Consider the following 20,848-nt stretch of genomic DNA (forward strand, 5'->3'; position numbering starts at 1 on the left):
TGGTGCTTTTAACCCTCCTGCAGTTGTAAGAGATAGGGTCATTTGGACTCCACAAGTGCACGGTCTGGCAGGGTCTCACTGACCCCATGTGTGCTTTTACAGGTTTTTATTTTGAATGGTTTCAGGAACTGATGGGCAATCCTTCTCCAGCACCCCCCGCTTCACCGCTGTCTGATTGTGACTTTTGCCTTGTTCCTCCTGAGCATCACGCTACGACCACGGGAGGGTTAAATAATAAAACACCTACTTTGCAACCTAGTGACTTAAAAGGAAATTTAAAAAAAAAAGCTAACCTCTTGGCATGTTTTCACATTAACTACTAAAACAAGCCTTTCTTCTCTTAATTTTATATAAAATTTGTTCAATTAAAATTTCAATTTAATAAATTGGTTTTGGTCGAAGTCGTTCAGAGCCACCGGATAGGCTAAATCGACACACACACACACACACACACACACACACACACACACACACACACACACACACACACACACACACACACACACACACACACACACACACACACACACACTCCTGAGCTAGACAAACACATGCAACACATTAGTTCATTCATAAGCATAGTCACTTTTCCATGGAAAGTAGATGGTCTTATGACAACTTACGTAAGCTCAGTTCTTCTTTTGTTTAGCCCCCTAGTGTAGCTTCAATGCTGTGTATGCATAATGGGGCATTTAGTAACCACAAAGCTCAAGCACTCTCAACCACTTTATTTCTAATATTCTTGCTGTCGCCAACTCAAGCCGCGCTTGATGTGAATGTTGCTATGATACTTTACCGTCTTTCTGCTTTGGGTAAATCTGTTGCAAGCATAAGACACCAGATACTGAGTTGTCTAACAAGCTATGATGAAAATTAAAACATGTTTTGTTTTTTTTCTTTTTTTAAAACCTGACTAAAAAAAAAAATAGCTGAGCTGTAGTTTCTTAATGACTTTACAAGAACCCCTAATAGATATTATAAATAAATCTTACTGAGACAGAGACTTTGAATAAATTGTATGTCAGACATGTATTGCATTTGATTGTATTCCTCTTCCCTTCTTTTCCCGTGGTTGATTGCATGTTGTTCGCCTCTGCTTACAGGTGAGCCGGATACTGTACAGCTTTGCCACGGCCTTCCGTAGGTCAGCTAAGAAGGCACTTCTGTCGTCTCAGCAGAATGCCCCGCTGACCCCTGACAGCGACTTGTTCACCTTCACTGTTAGTCTGGAAATCAGGGAAGATGATGGCAAGGGTACTTTCAGGTAAATTCACATTCAAGACTCTTGATTTGAACTTGCACACAGTGTAATTTAGAAATGTACCGGTTAATTTTGTGAAGCTCGTAATCAGATTTTTTAAAATTCTCTTGATTGACTGCTCAAATAATGGGGGAAAAAAAAAAATCTGTTTTCTACCTTCTAGTTCTGTTAAAACCAAATCATTTACAGCACGTTCAGGTCTTGAAGGTGTCAACCTGATGCACACTGATTTACGTTTTAGAAACTAGATAAAAACAGAGACACGTGCTTTGATGTACAAATGGGAAAAATCTTGTAATTCCTTCACTTTGTGTTGGATTCAAAATGAATAGAAGAATAGTTGTTGAGAGAAATGAGAAACATACACACAGGCTCTTCCTAGCGATGCCGATAAGAAAGCAAAACAGAAAGTTCCTGCCTTTGCTACATCTACACTCATCACAGCTTTGACCTATTTTTAATTTTATTTTTGTTTTTCTATAATACTGAGTCACGTCCGTGTGTTTGCGAGAAAGCCTGCTCTACATGACTGAATCACACAGAAAACAAAACAAAAAACACAGAATTATTTTTAGGCTCCACATTTCCTCCTCATTAACATTGAGTTCATTATTATTGGTGTCCTTCAAACAGGAAGTTTGAATGCAGTTAGAATGTAATTTTTCTGTATTATGAGCTTTTTTCCTTGTGTAAATTATCTAATGTGATATACAGTGCTGTGTGGAAACTTCTCTGCAACACAGTGTTGCTAACAGGCTTTTCAGTCTTAAAGAGGTAGAGATTTTCTTATTAAGTTAAAATGGGGGACGCAGTCAATAGAAAGCTTCTGGTCAATAGATTTCTATGAGTCGCTATTCAAAAGGGGGCGTGTTTTGGTTATCAGACTAAATCCTGGAATTCACAACATTATTGAAATACTTGTCATATAGCTCAAAGTGATTGATATTGTTTCAACTTGGCTGACTCAACTTTAGACTTTCCTTGGTATTTCCGCAGAAATTTATGTCAGTGGGGCTTGGAGAATGTTGATTACCGTTTCTGTCAAAAAAAAAAAACCTTATGCCGATCCAGATCCACAAACTGTGCAGGACAATGAGCAGAGGCTGTTCGAATGTGACTCATGGTGTAACTTGATTTTGATTTAATGTCTCTATTCTAAACTTGACCCCCTTTTTATAAACGTGTAAGTTCCGTCAACCTGTCCAGTTTTTCAGTTTCACATTTAACATCCAACTTGTTTCTTTAAATATGATACTTAAGAAAATTAGATCTATGTCATACTTTAATAAGCATGAATTTTCTTTTTAAAATTTTTTTTTAAAATCCATTTTCAGTGCTGTGGCAAAAGACAAGGACAAACAGAGCTTCAAGCTTCGTGCTGGACTGGACAAGAAGATTGTAATTTACATTCAGCAGACCTCCAACAAGGAGCTGGCAATCGAGAGGTAAAACACTCCACCAAGACATCCACAGTTAGATGCACGTGTAGTGCATTTTTGCATAATTTGTGCAGAATTATCAAGTGAAGAAAAAAATGATGATTGGTTTTCAAACTGTTTCTTTTTAACTAGCATGATGCTGCCACCACCGTGTTTCACTGTCTTCGAGGTCGCGCACATTATTTCTCTGCCACATGGTGGCATATTTCTGTTTATCACATAAAATCCCAACAAAATACACTGACATAAATGTTTACAACTAACAAAATGTGAATAAAAATGTTGGAAGGTGTTGTATACGTGTAGGAATCATTGTAATGTAACATGAAACATTACGATTCCCCTTGCGCTTCCTTTCAAGTTTGAGTCTCTCACATTTTCCCATAATGTTTGACTGAGAAAAGTAAATGGGGAACGGCAGTATTACAGAGACTCTCTGGAGCCCCTGTAACTCATTGGGGACAGCTATTGTTTTCAAATAGTTCCTTAACTGCAGCTGCTATGCTTTCTTTGTTCGGAGTGATCAAAAAAATAAGGAGAATTGAGCTGCACAACACCCCTGGGAAAGTTGCATCAAAATTTAATGTTGTGATCGACTAAATGTTAAACTGTTAATTATCGCTTCCCTTTTTATAAATGTTACCATGTCAGTGGGATTCAGGTAAATCTTTTAAGCCAGGTCCAAATTAAGGAAGTTCTGCAAAAGTGTGGTGAAGTCAAAAGGTATAGTCTGCCAAAAAGGAGGATGTTCCTCTTTTTGGTCCGACTCCTGCTTGAGCCTGAACCAGATGTTAATAAGAAAGCAATCTCTCAATTATAGTTGATTGACTCAGAACGTCTTCATGTCTCTGCGTCGGGGTTTAAGTAGCCCAGGGCAACTGTGGTTTAGCCCACTCTTACTCACAGCCTCTCATTTTTCAAGCTTTAATAAATCTGTTAAATTTTGGCATTCCCAGCAGATTTCCATTTTCTGCCTGAGTTGTTATTGTTTCATAATGTCAGAGAAAGTGAGGACTGAAAGAATGTGTTTAGTCTTCAACGTGGTCTGGACTGTGTTAGACCATCCGTTCAGGAAAGTATTTCTCCTCATTTATGTAATGTATCAAAACTTTCGCTCTATGTAGAAAGAGTTATTGTTTTACGCCTGGTTTTCTGCCTTGTTTCTTTTTTTCCTCACTTTTTTCCCCCTTATGTAATCCTAATCATATCACACTTCTCTATCTCCCATCCACACATGCGTGTTTATTATTCTCCAGGTGTTTTGGTCTCCTGCTCAGCCCGGGGAGAAATGTGAAAAACAGCGACATGCACCTGCTGGACTTGGTGGGTGACTATCGTTGTTTATTTATTTTTTTGCTTGTGTATTGTACGTGTTGTGTTTCTGTGTGTTATTTGCCAACGTGCTCCAACTTGTGTGCCCAATAGGAGTCAATGGGAAAGAGCTCAGATGGGAAGTCTTACATCATCACAGGAAGCTGGAACCCCAACACGCCTCAGTTTCAGGCTGTGAATGAGGAAACGCCCAAAGGTAAGAGCCAAAAATGCTCTCTCAAGGTTCAGATAAGACTGAATTGTTGTCAAACTTATAACAAGGTTTATATTTGGTGTGTACTCAGTAGGTGACTTCATATTTCTATTCCAGTTTGTGAAATATGTGAATAGACCAGTTGGAGTGTGATTTTTAATTTTTTTAAATTTTTTTTTTTAAATTTCAGATAAATTCATGTACATGACGACTGCAGTAGATCTGGTGATTACAGAGGTGGAGGAACCGGTCCGCTTTCTGCTGGAGACCAGGGTTCGAGTGTGCTCCCCAAACGACAGGCTGTTCTGGCCCTTTAGCAAGCGTAGCTACACTGAGACCTTCTACCTTAAACTACGACAGGTTTGTCTCTATAATCAGACATCGGCTCTGACAACATTGTTCTTGTAAAGTGGGTTTCAGATGGTCACTTTGACACCTCTATTTTTTTTTTTCTTTTACTTTAAAAAAAATTTTTTTTTAATGAATATTAATGTATGTATGTTACTTTTTATTTAAGTTGTTCTGACCAAACTGAGCTAAACTGACTTAACTGATTTATTTGAGTAAAAATTCGCTGATATGACTATTAAGAAAAATCTACTGCATGAAGAATTTGATGTTGTTTAAAACTGAAAAACAAAGGAAAATATTTTTTTGCAGCTTAAACCATATAACATTTTAATTATCACAGTCATAAGCAAGTTACTGGGATGGCCCTCATGCAGCCATTTTTAATAGGGTAGTTTTGAATTTTTCAAATGATGAAAAGTAAGCTTCAAATAGCTTCAGTTGATAGAAATACTGATTACTTGAGTATGGCTGATTAGAGAGGAAGCAAGACCAGTGAATTTAAATTAATGTAATTTTTTCCCATTACATTAATTTATCTATATTTTTGGAATCAATACTCTTAATTTTCAGCATATTTCTGACAGGAAGATCAATGGTGGTGCACCACTTTTTACCTCCATTTGTTGTGTAAATAATTAAACACAGGTTCACAAATTAGAGAGGATGGAAGTCCTCTTTTCTGACTAACACTCATTTATTGTTATTCATGGCGAATAAAAACACCGTGTAAGTTGTCTGCTGCGGATAAGATAACAACTTGCTGTTGCCAGAAACGCACTTCAATAATTCTGATATATTGGTTTTAAATATGGGCTTCTGGAAAAGTTGTGTTCAGCACAAGTTATCTTGTCAGATAATTGGAGTGTTAACTTTTTTTTGTATAATTTAATATCAACGCAAGTCCAACTGTTGTATGAAGGTTTGCTAGAGAACATTAGTGGACGACATACTTCACTGACTCAGTATTCCCCGAGACGCGTTACAAAGTTGTAAAACAGAAACAAGCCCCCTTACTGTAACTCATTATGCTTTCCCACAGTTTATCAGACGTCTTCTCTTCTCAGATGGAGCGAAAAGAACGAAAGAGTCCTTCCTCTGACACACTTTATGAGGTGGTGAGTTTGGAAAGTGAAACGGAGAGAGAGAAGAGGAAAACCACAGCCAGTCCAAGCATCCTCCCGTCTGGGCCCGGGACCACGGCTCCTTCACCGCCGGAGGATGACGAAGAAGAAGGTGATCAACCGTCTTTCTGCTACAGCCAACTCAAAACAAGAGGGAGCTATAAATTAGTTTACACATGAACACTGGAGGCTGTCCAGGCCCCAGAAATAATAAATAGTGGTGCTGTTGAACCTCTTGAAATTAATAAAACTTACATCACACAACTTAAAATGGGTTATTTAAGCATTTGTTATCTGATTTATACAGAACTTCACATAAGAATGAAAATCCGTTCCTGTGGGGCAGCACCAAATTTAGCCATGCAGTCTAGTGGAGATGGAATTGTGCACTTTTTCTTAGAGAACTGTTTGTTCTGCTTCATCCTGGGTACATAAGCAGCAGACATGTTTTAGTCAGGGATTTTTTGCTTGAATGTAAGAGGTGACAAAGGTTGCAAAATTACATAATTTGTTGTAGATGGGTTAATTTATTAGCACAGCGGTGATTTTATGGTCTTTTTTTCCCCCTCTTTTCCAGCAGTTGCTGTTTACATGAATTGTAGCCATAAAAATAATAATAGTATGCACAATGTTGCTTTATTGAACCTCATGTGGAAAATTAAGTCATTACATCAGATTATTTTTTTATTGTAGATTCTGTTTATTTGGTAAAAATAAAACTCCTTTTTGGGGCTAATTATCTCGCCATCTTGTTTTATGTTCTTCTCATTTGACATGCACTAATAAAGCAAGAGTGTGCTGAATGTCTAACCGAGGATTTTTGCTTCCTGTTTGCCTTGCTTTGTGTCCAGATAACGACGAGCCGCTACTCAGTGGGTCTGGTGACGTTTCAAAGGAGTGTGCAGAGAAGATCCTTGAAACCTGGGGAGACTTGTTGTCCAAATGGTGCGGATTTGTTCCCCCTACTAATTTTGTTCTTTGACTCTGGATGTTGGTGCATTGAATACATGCAGGTCGGGCTGCATCTATTTTAAAGGTCATCGCTCGCTTATTACAGCTTATTAGGATGGTTTCTCTCACCACTTAGCATAATTTTAACAGGAAACTTGTGACCAACTCCGTAAAAAAAAAACGGCAATTTAACTAGATGTAACTCAATAAAAGCATATTCATTTGCAGGTCTGACAGTTCTTGTTTTGAAGAAAAGATAAGTTATATTTCTTATTTATTATGAATGTAGATGTGTGTCTTTTAAGGGCAGCAAAAGAAAACATGATTCTCTGTAGGTTTTTGGTTTTTTTGTTTCTTCTCAAATACAAGAAAAGGAATCATAAGATATCGCTCTAACCCTTTTGGTGACTTTTTTTTTTGTGCGAGTAAATAAAGAGACTGTGTTCCTGCAATGTGAGGTCAAAGCACTCCAGCAAATCACAGAAAGACCTTTAAAGTTGTTGTTCCCCGAGGACCAAACCTGGCAGTGATTGCATCACATGCATGGGCACGCTCAAATAAAAATCACCTTCGTTGTGTCTGCAGAAAATACCATGGAGTTATGCAACATGACCGTTGGAACAAATAAGCACATAAAACTGTGAATAGATTTAAATAAATTATAAAAGATGGGTAAAAGTAAGAACATTATTAGAGACAGAGCATTTGCTTCTTAGCTGATTTCCGTTTTTTGCTTTGTTTTGCCACGCTACATTGTTTTAGATCATCAAACAACCTATAAGCATAAGCTGAAAACTTGCAAAATGACTTTAAATGGTGATTCCGTCTATTGAGGTGTTTGATGATCTAAAAAGCTATCCTGATCAATCCGGCTCTGTGTAAACAAGCGTTTACCCCTTAAACCAAGTAACTTCTCGTGCCTCTATTGGTGGCAACAACTTCCATCAAGCAAATGCGACAACATGGTGGCGAGTACTTTATTCTGCGGTGGAGGAATTTTAGCACACTTTTCTTCCTTTTTTCTTCTGCCATATAGGTAGGGTTGTTTGAGAATGAACGGAGTGTTTAAGGTCGGAGCACATCTCAATCAAATTGGTACAGGATAACGGGAAGTTACTTTTTTAGTAGACTAGGCTTATGTGGAAAGCTATTTTAATAATTTAATAATCAGAGATGTTTTGGATCTGAAACATGTAAATGTTGTAAAAAAAAACAACAACCCAGAAATAGGTGAGGTGAATTAATCGTCAAAACACTATATCTCTGAATAAATATAGCAGTCGTTTATTCTGACATGTTAGACTTTAAAAAAGTGGCTTCTAAGTGCACAGAAAGCTTAAATGTGTTTTAAAAGAAAAAAAACCGCAACATAACATAAAATTTTGTATTTGAAGACTTTTTGCTTTTTACTCTGTTATTTTACTGCCGTTGCCAAAAACCGTCTGTGGTGAAATACAGCACGGTTATCCCGACGGTGGATAAATTACAGACACAAGTTAAATATTCAGAACTAGATTAATTGTATTTTTATTGAAAAGTAATAGCGTTTTTATCTATGATTGATTTCTTCCTCTTGTGGAATGTGGGAGCATCAGCATGTAAATCATTTTTTTTATTCGTCTTGCGTTAAATGAGGAACCCTCATCCTCTAATCTTGGTCTCATAAACTATCAGTGAAAATACAACTCAACTCTTGATGACTATGGAAAACACTCGAGCTCAAACGGCAGCAAATTTTTTTTTATTTTTTTATTTTTTTGCCAAACTGTACTAAAATGACGACACGGGTAAGAAAAGGAAACGCATAGGGTGTGGTGATTAAACGTTAAATTGCGCTTCTGTTTGCCTCCGTCTCATGCAGGCACATGAACCTATCTGTCCGTCCAAGGCAGCTGCCTGCGTTGGTGCGGAGCGGCATCCCTGAGGCACTCCGTGGGGAGGTGTGGCAGCTCCTGGCAGGCTGCCACAACAACGACCACCTGGTAGAAGAATACCGAACTCTCATCACAAAGGTGAGACCAGACAGAAGAATTTCTAATGAATTTCAAATCTATATCTGTGGTGCCTTTTGTGTGTGGAAACCGTTTTAAAACGCATACATATGTTCTCCTTAGCATCAGTTCAAACTTGTGATTGCGATTACATTCTAGAAGGCTAAATTTTGTTTTTGTGTTAAGACATTGCTCAATGCGTACAGAACCTATTGAGGATTGAAATGACAAAAAAAGTACATGTTGAAATATAAACGGTTGACTAAATAGAGAAGAAAGAATATTTTAAGTTTTTTTTCCCACCGGGGTTGGCCCCAATGGTGGTTCTTAACTGGTTCTGAAAAAGAACTACTTTGCTTTTCCAACACCTGACAGCCAAGTTGGAGCCACATGAGTCAGAGGTTTGTCCTTTGACTTCCAGCACATTTTTTTGTTTAACTAAGGCAGGTTTGTTTGGTTTTTTTTGTTGCTTTTCTCCTTTACAACATTGTTACTGTTGTTCTCCGTAGCAACCGTCCAAATTTATTTGTGGTTCTTTTGGAGCTCACCTTGGGGGTTCACCAGTGGCCATGTTTCATAAGATTTTTTTGTCTCACATGTGTTTTTAAACTTGTGATGGTCACAGCCGTTTCTCTCTAGATAAGGCTATCAGATAACTCTGTTATGCTAGCGCTACGCCTTTGTTCCGAAGTGGAAAATGGCTTTTTTATTGTTCGGAGAAAATTCAAATTATACTTTTTTGCACTTGAAATAGAACAAAAGTGTCAGCGGTATGTACACTGCCACTTAACACTTATGGACACCTGTGATAAAGAAAAATGCCTGATAAAAAACTGTACATTTTAGCTTGTGCTAATCTGTAATTGGTGTGGATGCGATCTGGTTTTAGATTGTTACCTCCTTGGTTTAAAGTAATTGTTTTGTGGTTATTTTTCTTATGTAAAAGCAAGCTGTCTCCCAGGAGGTAACATGTTGGCCTTTCTGCTTTCTCATTTGCTTTACCTCAATTGGTCTAAAGATCTTTTCTCATCACCGTCTGTACATGTAGCCTCATGTTCTCTTGTTCTTGATATCTGTTAATTCTCAGATGAACACGGATCAGTGGGGAGAGTCGGCTGTATTAGAGTTTTATTCAGCTAAAAGTACAGAAATCATGTTATCCCCTTGGCATGAATGGTACGAATGGAATCTCGACTTTAATTTTGACATCAGTAACGGTAAATATCCACTGCTGGACAGGAATTCATTACAGAAGCTCTTAAGCATTTAAGATATTTGCATCAGCCAGGAGACACACTCACTAGGATTTGTGTTTCCTACTTTGACAGAAGATAACAGAAAAGTTTTGAAAATATCCAAGCAGCTGCTTTTCTTTTGGGTGCCTCGTGTTCTACTTTCCCAAACTCCTGTAGTTCATTCTGGCCCTGATTCGAGCGCTTTGGTACATAGTGCAACTGTGACAATATGATCTGGTCAACTTTTGTTAGTTTACTATATTAAGAATAAACTACCAGCAATTTTATGCTACATATAATACAGAAATCATCTGCACTGTGCACACAAACTGGTCAAATTAAATAAATTCTGTTTTTTTTTTTTAAGAAAAAAATGTGTTTCCAACATGAAATAAAGCAAAGCTAGTTTGGAATGAAGCGAGTTAAGCCTCACAGTTTCTCAGCTTAATTTGTGCAGGTCCTGTTGACATTTGAATTCATCTCCATGTATGACTACATGCTCCATCTTTTATTAATGCACATTAGGTCTGTGCAGTAATTAATTGCACAGTTGTTCGGTGGTTAAATCTTGGCTGCATGAGTAACAGCTGCCTTATTTGCTTAATGGTGAGCAGGTTACCTGGACAACAGTGTTTTGCTCCTTTACTTAACTGTAGCAGTAATGAAAACCCACTCACTGTTCAAGTCCTTGCAGATTACTGATTATTTGTGCTTATTTATGCAGAAATTGGATTTGTTCTTCACAGCGGTTGCGCCGCACTGTTGGTTAAAGTAACTGTGTCTTCTACCTGTATCGGCTCCTGGACATGTTACGTAAGGTAGCATAGGTCACACAATTACCAGGGCCGACTTGTGCTTGACTTGGTGACAAAGGGACACGTCATCATATTTACTTTTCCCCTCTGCTTCACGACTCTCTGCTTATCACTGTTATTTTTGTCCCAAACTTCTGCAAGTCCTCCTCTTTCTTGATAGGCTGCTTGTTTTGACTCTCATCCTCATCTCTCTCTCCCCCCAGCCTCCCATTCCTTCCCTTCTTCCAGCCCTTTAGACCTACTGTCATCTATTTTTAGCTCCTCGTGTAGTGCACTGAGGAGGTGCGTGAAAGCAGGGGGAGAGTGTCTGGATTGTTGGGGAGAAAGGTGCAGGCGTGGTGGTGTGTGCGGGTGTGGGTGTGTGTGTGTTCAAGACTGTGTGGGTGTGTCTGAGCCTCCATCACGCTGCCCGAAATTTCCTTGCACGAGGCAAATTCTGCAGTCTTCAGAAAGTCATCAAGGATGGGGCACAAAGTGCTGTGCTAAATTTGACAGTAATTACTACCCGCCGAATTTGCTAATTTTGGATTTTGAGTAATTCAGTGTAATCTGCCCATCATGTGAGCTAGAATAGTGTGAGCAATTATGCTCACAAATGTTCATTAGACTCTAGGCAAAGCTGCGGATTTGCCCATGTGATTACAAAAGAAAACCTGCTGTTGACAGCGTTGAGAAAGGCGGGATAAAATAATTAGATTATGCTCTGTTTGTGGGGTTGATTTTCGACCGGAGCAGGGTCTTCCATAAAATCAGAGACGAATCGATACATTACAGTAATAATTTTAAAAGTTTGATTACCTTGACCTTACTTTTTTCTCTAGATGCTATTTTCCTGAGCACATGTACAGATACATTTGTCACAGATTGGAACAGCCTGATTTGACCTTGGTCATGTCTGATTGTTATTCGGTTGTTTGATACAAAAAGGAAGAAAAAAATAATAATCTTAAATATGTTAAAACTGAATACAATTTAAAATATATCTTAATTAAACAAACTAGGGTTAAACAAATATGGTCTGACACACAAATGAGAATAATTTCTTAAATACTTAAAATTTTTGTTTAAGTTGAAAATGCTACCTTCAGCTGTATCACATGTTTCTCTGAAGGGAAAAAATTACCATCAGTTAAAGTCAGAATTATTAGGTCCAACCTCAAAGAAAAAAGTAAGTTATTATTGGCCAGAAAAAGCTGATCGGTACATCTTTCTGTTTTACTCCCACTAATTTTGTGTTTCTTTTGTGTTCCATGTTTTAAAATGTAACCTTGTTGGTTTCAGATTAAAGCTAATTTACAGAATTACCGGACTCTGGAATGACAAAGCTAATATAATTTCTTATTTGCTTCTGTAAATCCTCAAAAACATCACTGCTTCCATGAGTCGCTTTAGTGGCTTCAAGTCTTGCTACAGATGCAGATGTTTTAATAGTTCTCTTTATGTGACTGTGCACCATTTTGTTGATTTTTTTTTAATGGCAAACAACTTTGTGTTCTAAGGACTAATATTATTTGTGAAACATTATGAGGGCATCTTTTGAGCTATAATGCATTCACAACGAATGCTTAGAATTCCTTATTGTTTGAGCATATCATTACCACATGATGTTGCACTTGGAATCATGAGTTCTCAGCAGAATGCCTGAAGCATTCGGCCGTTTGTTATAGAAAGCTATCGCAGTCACAACATTATTTGACTTGAGAGGCTTTTGTTGTTTTTGAGTCTGCAAAAAAGCCCCTGATGCTTAAAATAGCATTCTCAGATTTTCTTTCTGGATAAGTATAAAGATGCCAAACTTTATCTTTTTTTTGTACTTGAACTATGCATATACATCATTAAACTACATTTTATTGTTGATTATTGTGATGTTAATATCAATTGTTATTACTCCCCATATTCTTTAATGTATTTCCCTTTTTGGTTCAGGTATTTAAATGACAATGAAAGGGTGTCCAACTGGACATGTATATTATTAACAGTCTTGCCGTATGTATTATGTGCAATATTGTAATTGCAGAAGACACTTTGGAGGCAATATTTTGTATTACAACTGTGCTCTGTCATGCAGATAACTTTTCCCATATTTTAAATATATCATAATGATCAAAATCTAAAAGCTATGCTAGAGTTGTTGGAGCATTGGGATTTTGGGGGGGAAACTTGAAAGCCAATTACCTTTACTCTTTGATTTTAAATTTTAAACTGTGCTTTTAGTGTACTATTTCATTCTAGCAACTGGGCTTGGTGCATATGAATAAGACTTTATTGGATACTGATATTTAAAAAGTTTTGTTTGTCCTTGATGAGATACATTTAAAAAAATATCAGCAGCATTCACGCAGATACAATTCCTGCTCTTTTCCCCCCTTCAACCTAAATTATGATTTCCCAAGTTCCAAACTGCACTGATCGTTACTAATTTTGGCGGTGTGCGACTGATTCAATCTCGACGTGATTATTAGATAAATTTGCACATTAAAAAAAAAAATAAATGTGAGAGGTTGGGGGAAGGAAACGGTCTCGTGTTTTTGTGGATGCTGATTGGTTGGAGACACTGAGACTGGGAGGGGCCTCAGTGCTGCTGTTTCTGTAGACAGAGGCAGAAGGAGGGAGACAGAGTGTGAGAGAGACGACAGAGCAGGACAAATGAACACAGAGGGGTTCTCCCAGCATCGGTATGCCTGCCTTTAACATTTCAACTCCAGACGAAGTTGCTGCTCTAAAGGCGGGAAATAAACCTGCAGGTGTGTTTTACTCCACCTTTGTGAGGACTGGTTTTTGACTCCTGTAACACTACACTCTGCTGACTTTGTACCAGCGTACAGTATTCTGCTGGGATCTTACAGTGAAGGACCAAAAAGAAGCTGACACTCAAAAAAGTGCAGATGGAAGCCTGGTGAAAGAAGAGGAAAAGAAGAGCCAGAAAAGTGGGGAAAGTGGTTTGAAGGACAGAATAGGAAGCAGATTATGCTTAATCATCCCCACAACATGCAGTTCTTTAAACAATGACTTTTCTCCGGAGGCTTTATCAGTGACCCGATGGACTACAAATTGATAGGAGCTGCAGTTTGAGATTTCTGGATTTGCATTTGACATTGAGGACATCAATATATTCATAAGAGTCACATTCCTGGCAGTTTTCTTCCTCTGTGCCTTTACCTGGGAACCTCCAGACGAAGGATTTTACCTTACTAGTACGGTAACCGTGCCAGCTCTGAGGACAACACCAGGGAACTTTCTGACACCTTTATCTGCCCTTTCAATCCTTCCTGTGTTTGAAATGGAGCATGGGGGTCTTTGTTTGGACTGAAACCAAACTGCTGATAAAAGCAGCCGGGCTACCAGGCGTAATAGTGGCTTTTTGGATTTATTGTACCCTTTAAGGGCCCCCTTATGTGTTTTACTGCCTGAGATCATGAATTCCTCCCTGGATTCCCTGAACCAAAGCTCGCTGGACTCAAATTTATCCACTCCCTTCTGCTTACTTGAAATTGGCTATTCCCAAATTTTTAGCACATGCCTCCTTGAGGTATCCATCATCCTCCTCCTCACTATCCTTATTATCTGTGGGAACTTGGTGGTGATATTTGTGTTTCACTGTGCCCCTCTGCTCAGCCAGCACACCACCAGTGCTTTTATCCAGACTATGGCATATGCAGATCTGCTAGTGGGGGTCAGCTGCCTCTTCCCCTCCCTGTCTCTGCTTCACCATCTGCAGGGATTGGATCCCAAACTGACCTGCCAGGTATTTGGGTACATGGTTTCAGTTTTGAAGTCCGTTTCAATGGTGTCCCTCGCGTGCGTGAGCGTAGACCGCTACATCGCCATCACACGGCCTCTGACTTATTCTTCTCTGGTCACTCCCTGTCGGGTGCGCTGCTGCATTGCTCTGATATGGTTCTACTCTGCTTTGGTGTTCCTCCCATCTTTTCTTGGGTGGGGGAAGCCTGGCTATCACGGAGATGTGGTCGAGTGGTGTGCGGTCGAGTGGAGGACTAGTCCGGCTTTCACAACCTTCATCGTCGCTCTGCTCTATGCCCCAGCTGCTCTCACGATCTGCTTTACATACGCCAACATCTTTAAGATCTGCAGACAGCACACGCGGGAGATCAGCGAGCGCCACGCTCGCTACAGACCACAGCAGCAGGGTCCCGGACTGACTGCTGGAGCAGTCATGAAAGATTGCACCACAGTAGAGCAAGAGCAGATTCCCCAGTTGTCCCATTCGCAGAAGACCCAGCACCACCAGCCTCAGTATCAGCAGTCTACTTACCCCGACAAGCGATACGCTATGGTATTGTTTCGCATAACGAGTGTGTTCTACATCCTCTGGTTGCCCTACATCCTGTACTTCCTGTTGGAGAGCGGAGGAATATACCACCACCCTGCAGCCTCGTTTCTTACCACATGGTTGGCTATCAGCAACAGCTTCTGCAACTGTCTCATTTACAGCCTTTCCAACTCGGCATTTAGAAAGGGCCTGAAACGCCTCTGCTCCTTCTGCCTGCGGCGCGGCAGTGATGGCTTTGGAGTCGGGAAAACCAAAAAAGCGTTTGTTGGCTCGGTCGAAAAGGGATGCACAAAGCAGTGGTATGGATATGACAATGGAGACATGAGAGCTGGCACAACATGTCATGTGTAGTTCAAATTGAGAGGAAAACACAGAGGTTAAAATGTCATTGGAGCTGAAATGAAGCTTCCGCTCTTCAAATCTTTTAAAATCTGCTTTTAAGAGATGCAAGAAGGTATCGTTCTGATTGTGCTTTTTCTGACTCTCCCTTGACAAGCCAGCAAAGGTAGAGAATAAGAATGAAAAGCATCGTAATTTGAAACAAAAAAAAAGAGTCCACATTAGCCTTTCAAGGTGTTTCGTTTGATGATGTGAACACAAGTTCATATGGACAGGAGGCTGACAGATGGAGGGTTCTGGTATGACCAAGAAGAAGGTCTCTATGTCCTCTCAGTGGGAGTAAATTCTTTAAACGTTGGACATAATGTTTATCTGCTGATGCTGTTTTTGGAACTGAATACTTGATTTCATCCAAACAACCAAATGATGCTAGAAGCAGAAAGTTCTCATGAAAAGTTTTACAAGCTTTGTTTGGAGCAACGTGATATTCGCTGTGAACACAATTTGTCGCGTTTCACTTAAAACGGAACAAAAAAAAAAAAGATGTCAGTCCAATCAGTTCAAGGAGCTGATGTGATTTAATGAGACTGTCTGTAAAGAGCAAGCAGAGTCAAACTGATCTTTAAATAAATGTTATTTATTGATGTTAAAATGTCTGTTGAAAATGTGGGTTTGAACTGCGCACCTGTTGTTTGTTAAAAGGACCTAGCTATGGTGTACGAGTGCTCAACTGCCAAAAATCAAACGTAGGGTTCAGTAATACTGATGCTAAAAGAGTCGCAATCAAAAATATAAATCATTAATAAAAGAAAAATAATTCTTTAATTAATTAGCTGACATTTCAGTTGATGATATTGTCAAAATCTCTAAATAGTATGCCAATATTTGTGTAATTAATTTTTTTAGGTTTTATGCTACAGTCCACAATGTTAAAATCAAACAGTGAAATAGTTCTAACACTAAATGATAAAACGTTTTCATTAAATAATCAATTACTGAAAAAAAAATTTCTAATAGTAAATATTTCATTATTTATTCATTTGTTTGTTCAATTTTTAACCCTTAAAGACATAATGTCATTGAGTGGCGGCTAATTCTGCTACATAGTGATTGGTCAGTAGTTTGCTGTGCATTAATCCAATCCAATGTTCTCAATGATCTCCAGTGAATATTTTATGACTGACTATATCACAGTGACTGATTTTTTGAAATAAGTATTACATACTTAAATATAAAATTAATTTAAATTTACAATTTTTATATCAAATTAAAATTGTAATTAATTTATTATATGTGTTTATTTAAGCAGTTAGTTTCCTGCTTAATTTAGCATGCACCTGTGTTTAATTACTTATTTATTTGATTGGGGCACTTCTCCCATGAAATTATCATTTTCTTTTTACCAGTTCTGACGCGCCTTAATTTGCTTATGTATTATAATATGTTTGCAAAACAAAGATAGCATATTTTCTCTATATCCTCTTTGCAGATTTGTCGGGGTTAAACTTACAGATTTCTTCTTTATTCAGAGATATAGCAGGGTTCCAACACTGGCTGTAAAAGTATTTTGTAGGTCTGAACAGAAAAAGACAAATGTATTAAGAATAAGGCTATATTTTCTATTAAGTTACATCCATATGTTCATACAATCTGTGGTTTACTTTAAGTAAAGTTAGGCTTTAGGTTTAAAGCCTAACCTCAATTAAATATTTGCAGTTAATTCAAAAACCAAATTTGAATGCTACATTTTTTGTGCTTTTAGATTAGCCTGCATCTACTGTTAGATACATGTACCTTATTTGATTTGGAATAGAGCAAGCATCTCAAGAAAATATGGACCTATATGATTGTGAAAGTATGCAAAACCACTCGAGGATTGGTGTGAGACTTGAAGATTTGTGTGCATGTTAGTACTGCCTTTTCTGTACATTAGTATAAACGAGTTGCAGAAAAAAAAACATTAAAATGAGCTTAATTGTTCATTTCCACTTGTCAAGTTATGTGTTTTGAGCTTTCAAGACTCTTGTTAAAGTAAACATTCATTAGCTTTATATCTCGTCTACAATAATGTGCCAAAGAAGGTCCAGTTTTGTCCCTAAGTGTAATATCTGCAATATGAGTGTTTTTACACAAAATGTTAACCACTGTCTACTGCACTGTGTCGCGTCAGAGATGCCTTGTGTGCATGTGTCTAAGACTGTTTCCGAGCATATTGTGATATAAAGTTGCCTATATTTAAAAAAAAAAAACTAGTAACAATAAGTCAACTGTTGGGGGAAAAAGTGTTCTTCTTTAACAGCAAGTGAGGGCTAAAATAAAAGGCATGTGACTGTTTTTCAATGATTCAACTCCGAAGGCAAAGTTTAGTTTTACTCCTTTGGTAGCTAACGAAGTTAAAGTGTTAGTGTTGCTTCAGGTATTCAAAGCAGTTGTCACCTTTTTTTTTTTTTTTGTTTCAACTTCAGAAAAAAAAACATGTAGATGAACCCTTCAAACTGTTTATTTTCTGTCTTAAACTCGTGTTTCTGTGTGATTGAAGCACAATGGAGACAACGAATTTGTGCAGTTAGGCACCGACTCGACCATTGGCTACACTGACCGTTTTTTGGTCTCTATTAGTCTCACTTGTTGTTGTACCTGGTAGATGTCTGAAATAATTAGTGGTTTTATTTGTAAAGCATTCCAGAAATAGTACACCTGTACCGGTTTGTATCATCTTCTGTGCTACCATCTTAATATTTTCCTGTTTGCAGAAAATATTAGATTGAATGTTTATCAGAGAACATTTGTATAGTTTATTTTTCTTTTGTTTGTTTTATATTACCCAGCTCAGTTTGTTCTCAGAAGTAAAAAAAAAAAAAAGTTGTGCTGCCTACATAAACAACTAGTTTTGTCTTATGTTTTTTCCTGTTGAAGTGTAGGTTTTGTGGTGTTTCTGCTTCAAACATAGTCATTTTGTACCATTTTAGTTTGGAAAGATTCAGTACAATAGCCACTTATTTTACAGTCCCTTTAAAACAATACATGTTTGAAGACAATCCATGATGCCTAAAAGTGCTCCCCGTTGGTCACATACACTCATTCCCTTCTTCCTGTGGGGAAAACAATCAACCTACATGTTCTCACGGGAATGACATTGATGGCTGGGAGGAAATTTCCATGCCCTCAAAAATTAAGCATGTTTAGAGCTCGGAGAGCTTGTGATGCAAAAAAAGTAGTAAGAACAATGACCACATGATTGAACCAAGACATTTTTTAAACAAATTTTATACTTTTGGATTATAATCAAACCAATTCAAACAGGACTGACTTGCACAAACAGCGTCTCTGTTGTATTTTCAGAATACTTAATTAAATTATTTTCTTTTTAATTTTAACTAAAAATGCTTGCATCTTATCCAGCAAAATTGCACTTGCTGCCTTTTTTTTTTCTTCTTCTTTTTTTACCTCTTCTGGCATATTCCATAGTTGGCAAACCGTTTTAAGTGGATCAGCAGTACTTGGACTGAGACAACCCAGAATTTTTATCTGTTGTGGAAATTAGTCCAAATGGAGCAGTTTGGGTCAAAAACCCCATGTAACATTAAAGTTTAAATCTGCAGATTTTTATTTCAGGTTTTGAATGGTCTTTTTGTGTATCTAAACCATTGTTGTCTAATGAACCAACAGAATAACCTCAAATTCAAACTTATAAAAAGATAAACGCTTAGGATATATTAAATAACTGTTTCACAACAGACAAGAACAGACTGCCAATTTAACATTCCAGATAGGAGATTCACCTCGTTGATTTTATATTTTTACAGTGAGACCATGTGAGTTTGAGACTTCAAAATCACCTTGTTCAACACAGACAAAACATGGCATATTTCCATTTGTTATTACGTTTTGGGAACGATATCTGCTTTTGTTTATACTGTGAATGTTGGGTTAATGTTTAAAAGTCGAAACATGTTTATTTATGCTGTTGATGAATGTGAGTGAGACTTCTGATTACATGACGCTCTGTATGCGACATGGTTTTGTAAATAATAGACGTTGTTTGTCTGTTCTAAGCAAATAAATATGATTTTATCGAAGGGTTCTCAAATTATTTTGAAAAGATTCATTCCAATGCTTGGATGCAACCTATTTTTGAATAGGTGTCAGAATAAGTAAATAAGCAGGACATCTTGTCGTCTTTTCTATCTTGAGATAAAAGCAAATCGTTTCCAGCTTATCTCGTTGGGAACTGAGTAATACATGACATTTGTTCCATAATTTATTTTACAAAATGTTCTAGATAACCGATCAGGTTTTTTCCTGCCGATACCGATCACCGATACCGATCACAATTATTTTATTTATTTATTTATTTTTTATCACAAACACTACCGGTTACATTATGTGGAAAAAGGAACCATGAATTCACCTTAATTTAGACAAAAACTTTTTTCCAAGAAGAAAACTAAACAAAACAGGCATTGTGCAAGCTGTATTGCTATCAGTAATACTATCTTTAACAGACTGATAACATATGAAGGCTCTGAAGAGGCTAAATAATGCAAAAGAGCCAAAATAAAACCTCTCAACATTTCCAAAGAAATTCAAGTATAAAACTTAACATTCAAAGGCAAATACAGGATCCATTACAATAAACAATCCAGAGTTACTGAATGAAAACTTCCTGATAGCATGGTGGCTAGCTGATTACTGCTAGTTCTGATTGGCTGTTTCTGACTGAGCGGAGTAATTATGCAGAGCAGGGAGGAGATCGATTATTTTTTTAGAAATTATCTGTCTCATGTTAGGACAGCAAAAGTTTTAATACGTATGTAAAATGTATTTTTTTAAGTTAGATGCTGCAGCTTTAAACAGAGGTTCGGTGTGAGAGTCACTACCAGGTGGAGCAGAAGCGGCGCTCCGTCTGTGAAATATTACTACCTGTAGCTCGTAGCAGCGGTTCAACAGCGAGAACAGAACCAGCGTCTTACATCGCAGCTCAAAGACTTAAATAATTTTGCGGGTTATTTGTTTAGCTTTCTGACCGTCATGCTAATCCGGGTGAGTGTTTGTAGCTGTGCGCTGCTTTACCTGCTATCTGATCCTCCGAATGTCTTTTTTACTGCAGTGAGCCTCGATGTAGCCAAACTCTGTCAAGTATGGCATTGTTTTTATGTCGTATTAGCTTCCTTGTGTTGATGCATTTTGACGTGCTTCAATTTTCCGCCACAACACACAAACGTCCCCATTCACTCAGTGCGTTATAGTTCCACATCGCTTAGGATTTGTTGCTGCGCATTTGCGCAGTGTGAAGGAAAGAGGAGACCAGCTGCACAGACAGGCTGCGAAATGAGATGCAGGTGATCGGTTTGTGTGATCAGCAACAAGAGACCGTGATCGGCGATCACCGATCATACACTTTTTCGCGGAAATCGGCCGATTATGATCGGTGGCCGATCGGTCGGCACACCTCTAGTAAGCATATATGGTTTGACTTTCTCTTCTTTTACATGTGTTTTATCGGGGCAGCAGGGTAGCTTCCTCCAA

The 20,848-nt window shown here is 38.0% G+C and overlaps 2 protein-coding genes across 4 annotated transcripts in view; both read left to right on the forward strand.

Annotated features, from left to right (window-relative positions):
• Positions 1-20,848, forward strand: part of rabgap1 (RAB GTPase activating protein 1) — a 75,259-nt gene that overhangs the window by 16,501 nt on the left and 37,910 nt on the right. For all 3 annotated transcript variants that reach the window (XM_008424026.3, XM_008424027.3, XM_081613333.1), the window contains 8 exons: positions 1,104-1,264; positions 2,596-2,706; positions 3,957-4,023; positions 4,126-4,228; positions 4,416-4,585; positions 5,641-5,809; positions 6,549-6,642; positions 8,510-8,660. In XM_008424026.3, the coding sequence (XP_008422248.1) occupies positions 1,104-1,264; positions 2,596-2,706; positions 3,957-4,023; positions 4,126-4,228; positions 4,416-4,585; positions 5,641-5,809; positions 6,549-6,642; positions 8,510-8,660 (1,026 nt within the window). The remainder of the gene's footprint in view (positions 1-1,103; positions 1,265-2,595; positions 2,707-3,956; positions 4,024-4,125; positions 4,229-4,415; positions 4,586-5,640; positions 5,810-6,548; positions 6,643-8,509; positions 8,661-20,848) is intronic.
• On the forward strand, positions 12,231-19,398 carry LOC103473637 (putative G-protein coupled receptor 21). The gene has a single exon (XM_008424024.3). The coding sequence runs from the start codon at positions 14,105-14,107 to the stop codon at positions 15,329-15,331; it is 1,227 nt and encodes a 408-aa protein (XP_008422246.1). The 5' UTR covers positions 12,231-14,104; the 3' UTR covers positions 15,332-19,398.

The sequence above is a fragment of the Poecilia reticulata genome, chromosome 12 (genome assembly GCF_904066995.2).
Source record: "Poecilia reticulata chromosome 12, P_reticulata-male-v2, whole genome shotgun sequence".
Classification (NCBI taxonomy): domain Eukaryota; kingdom Metazoa; phylum Chordata; class Actinopteri; order Cyprinodontiformes; family Poeciliidae; genus Poecilia; species Poecilia reticulata.

Coding starts and splice junctions, on each gene's coding strand:
- LOC103473637 (XM_008424024.3), top strand. CDS start 14,105: ATGAATTCCTCCCTGGATTCCCTGAACCAAAGCTCGCTGGACTCAAAT.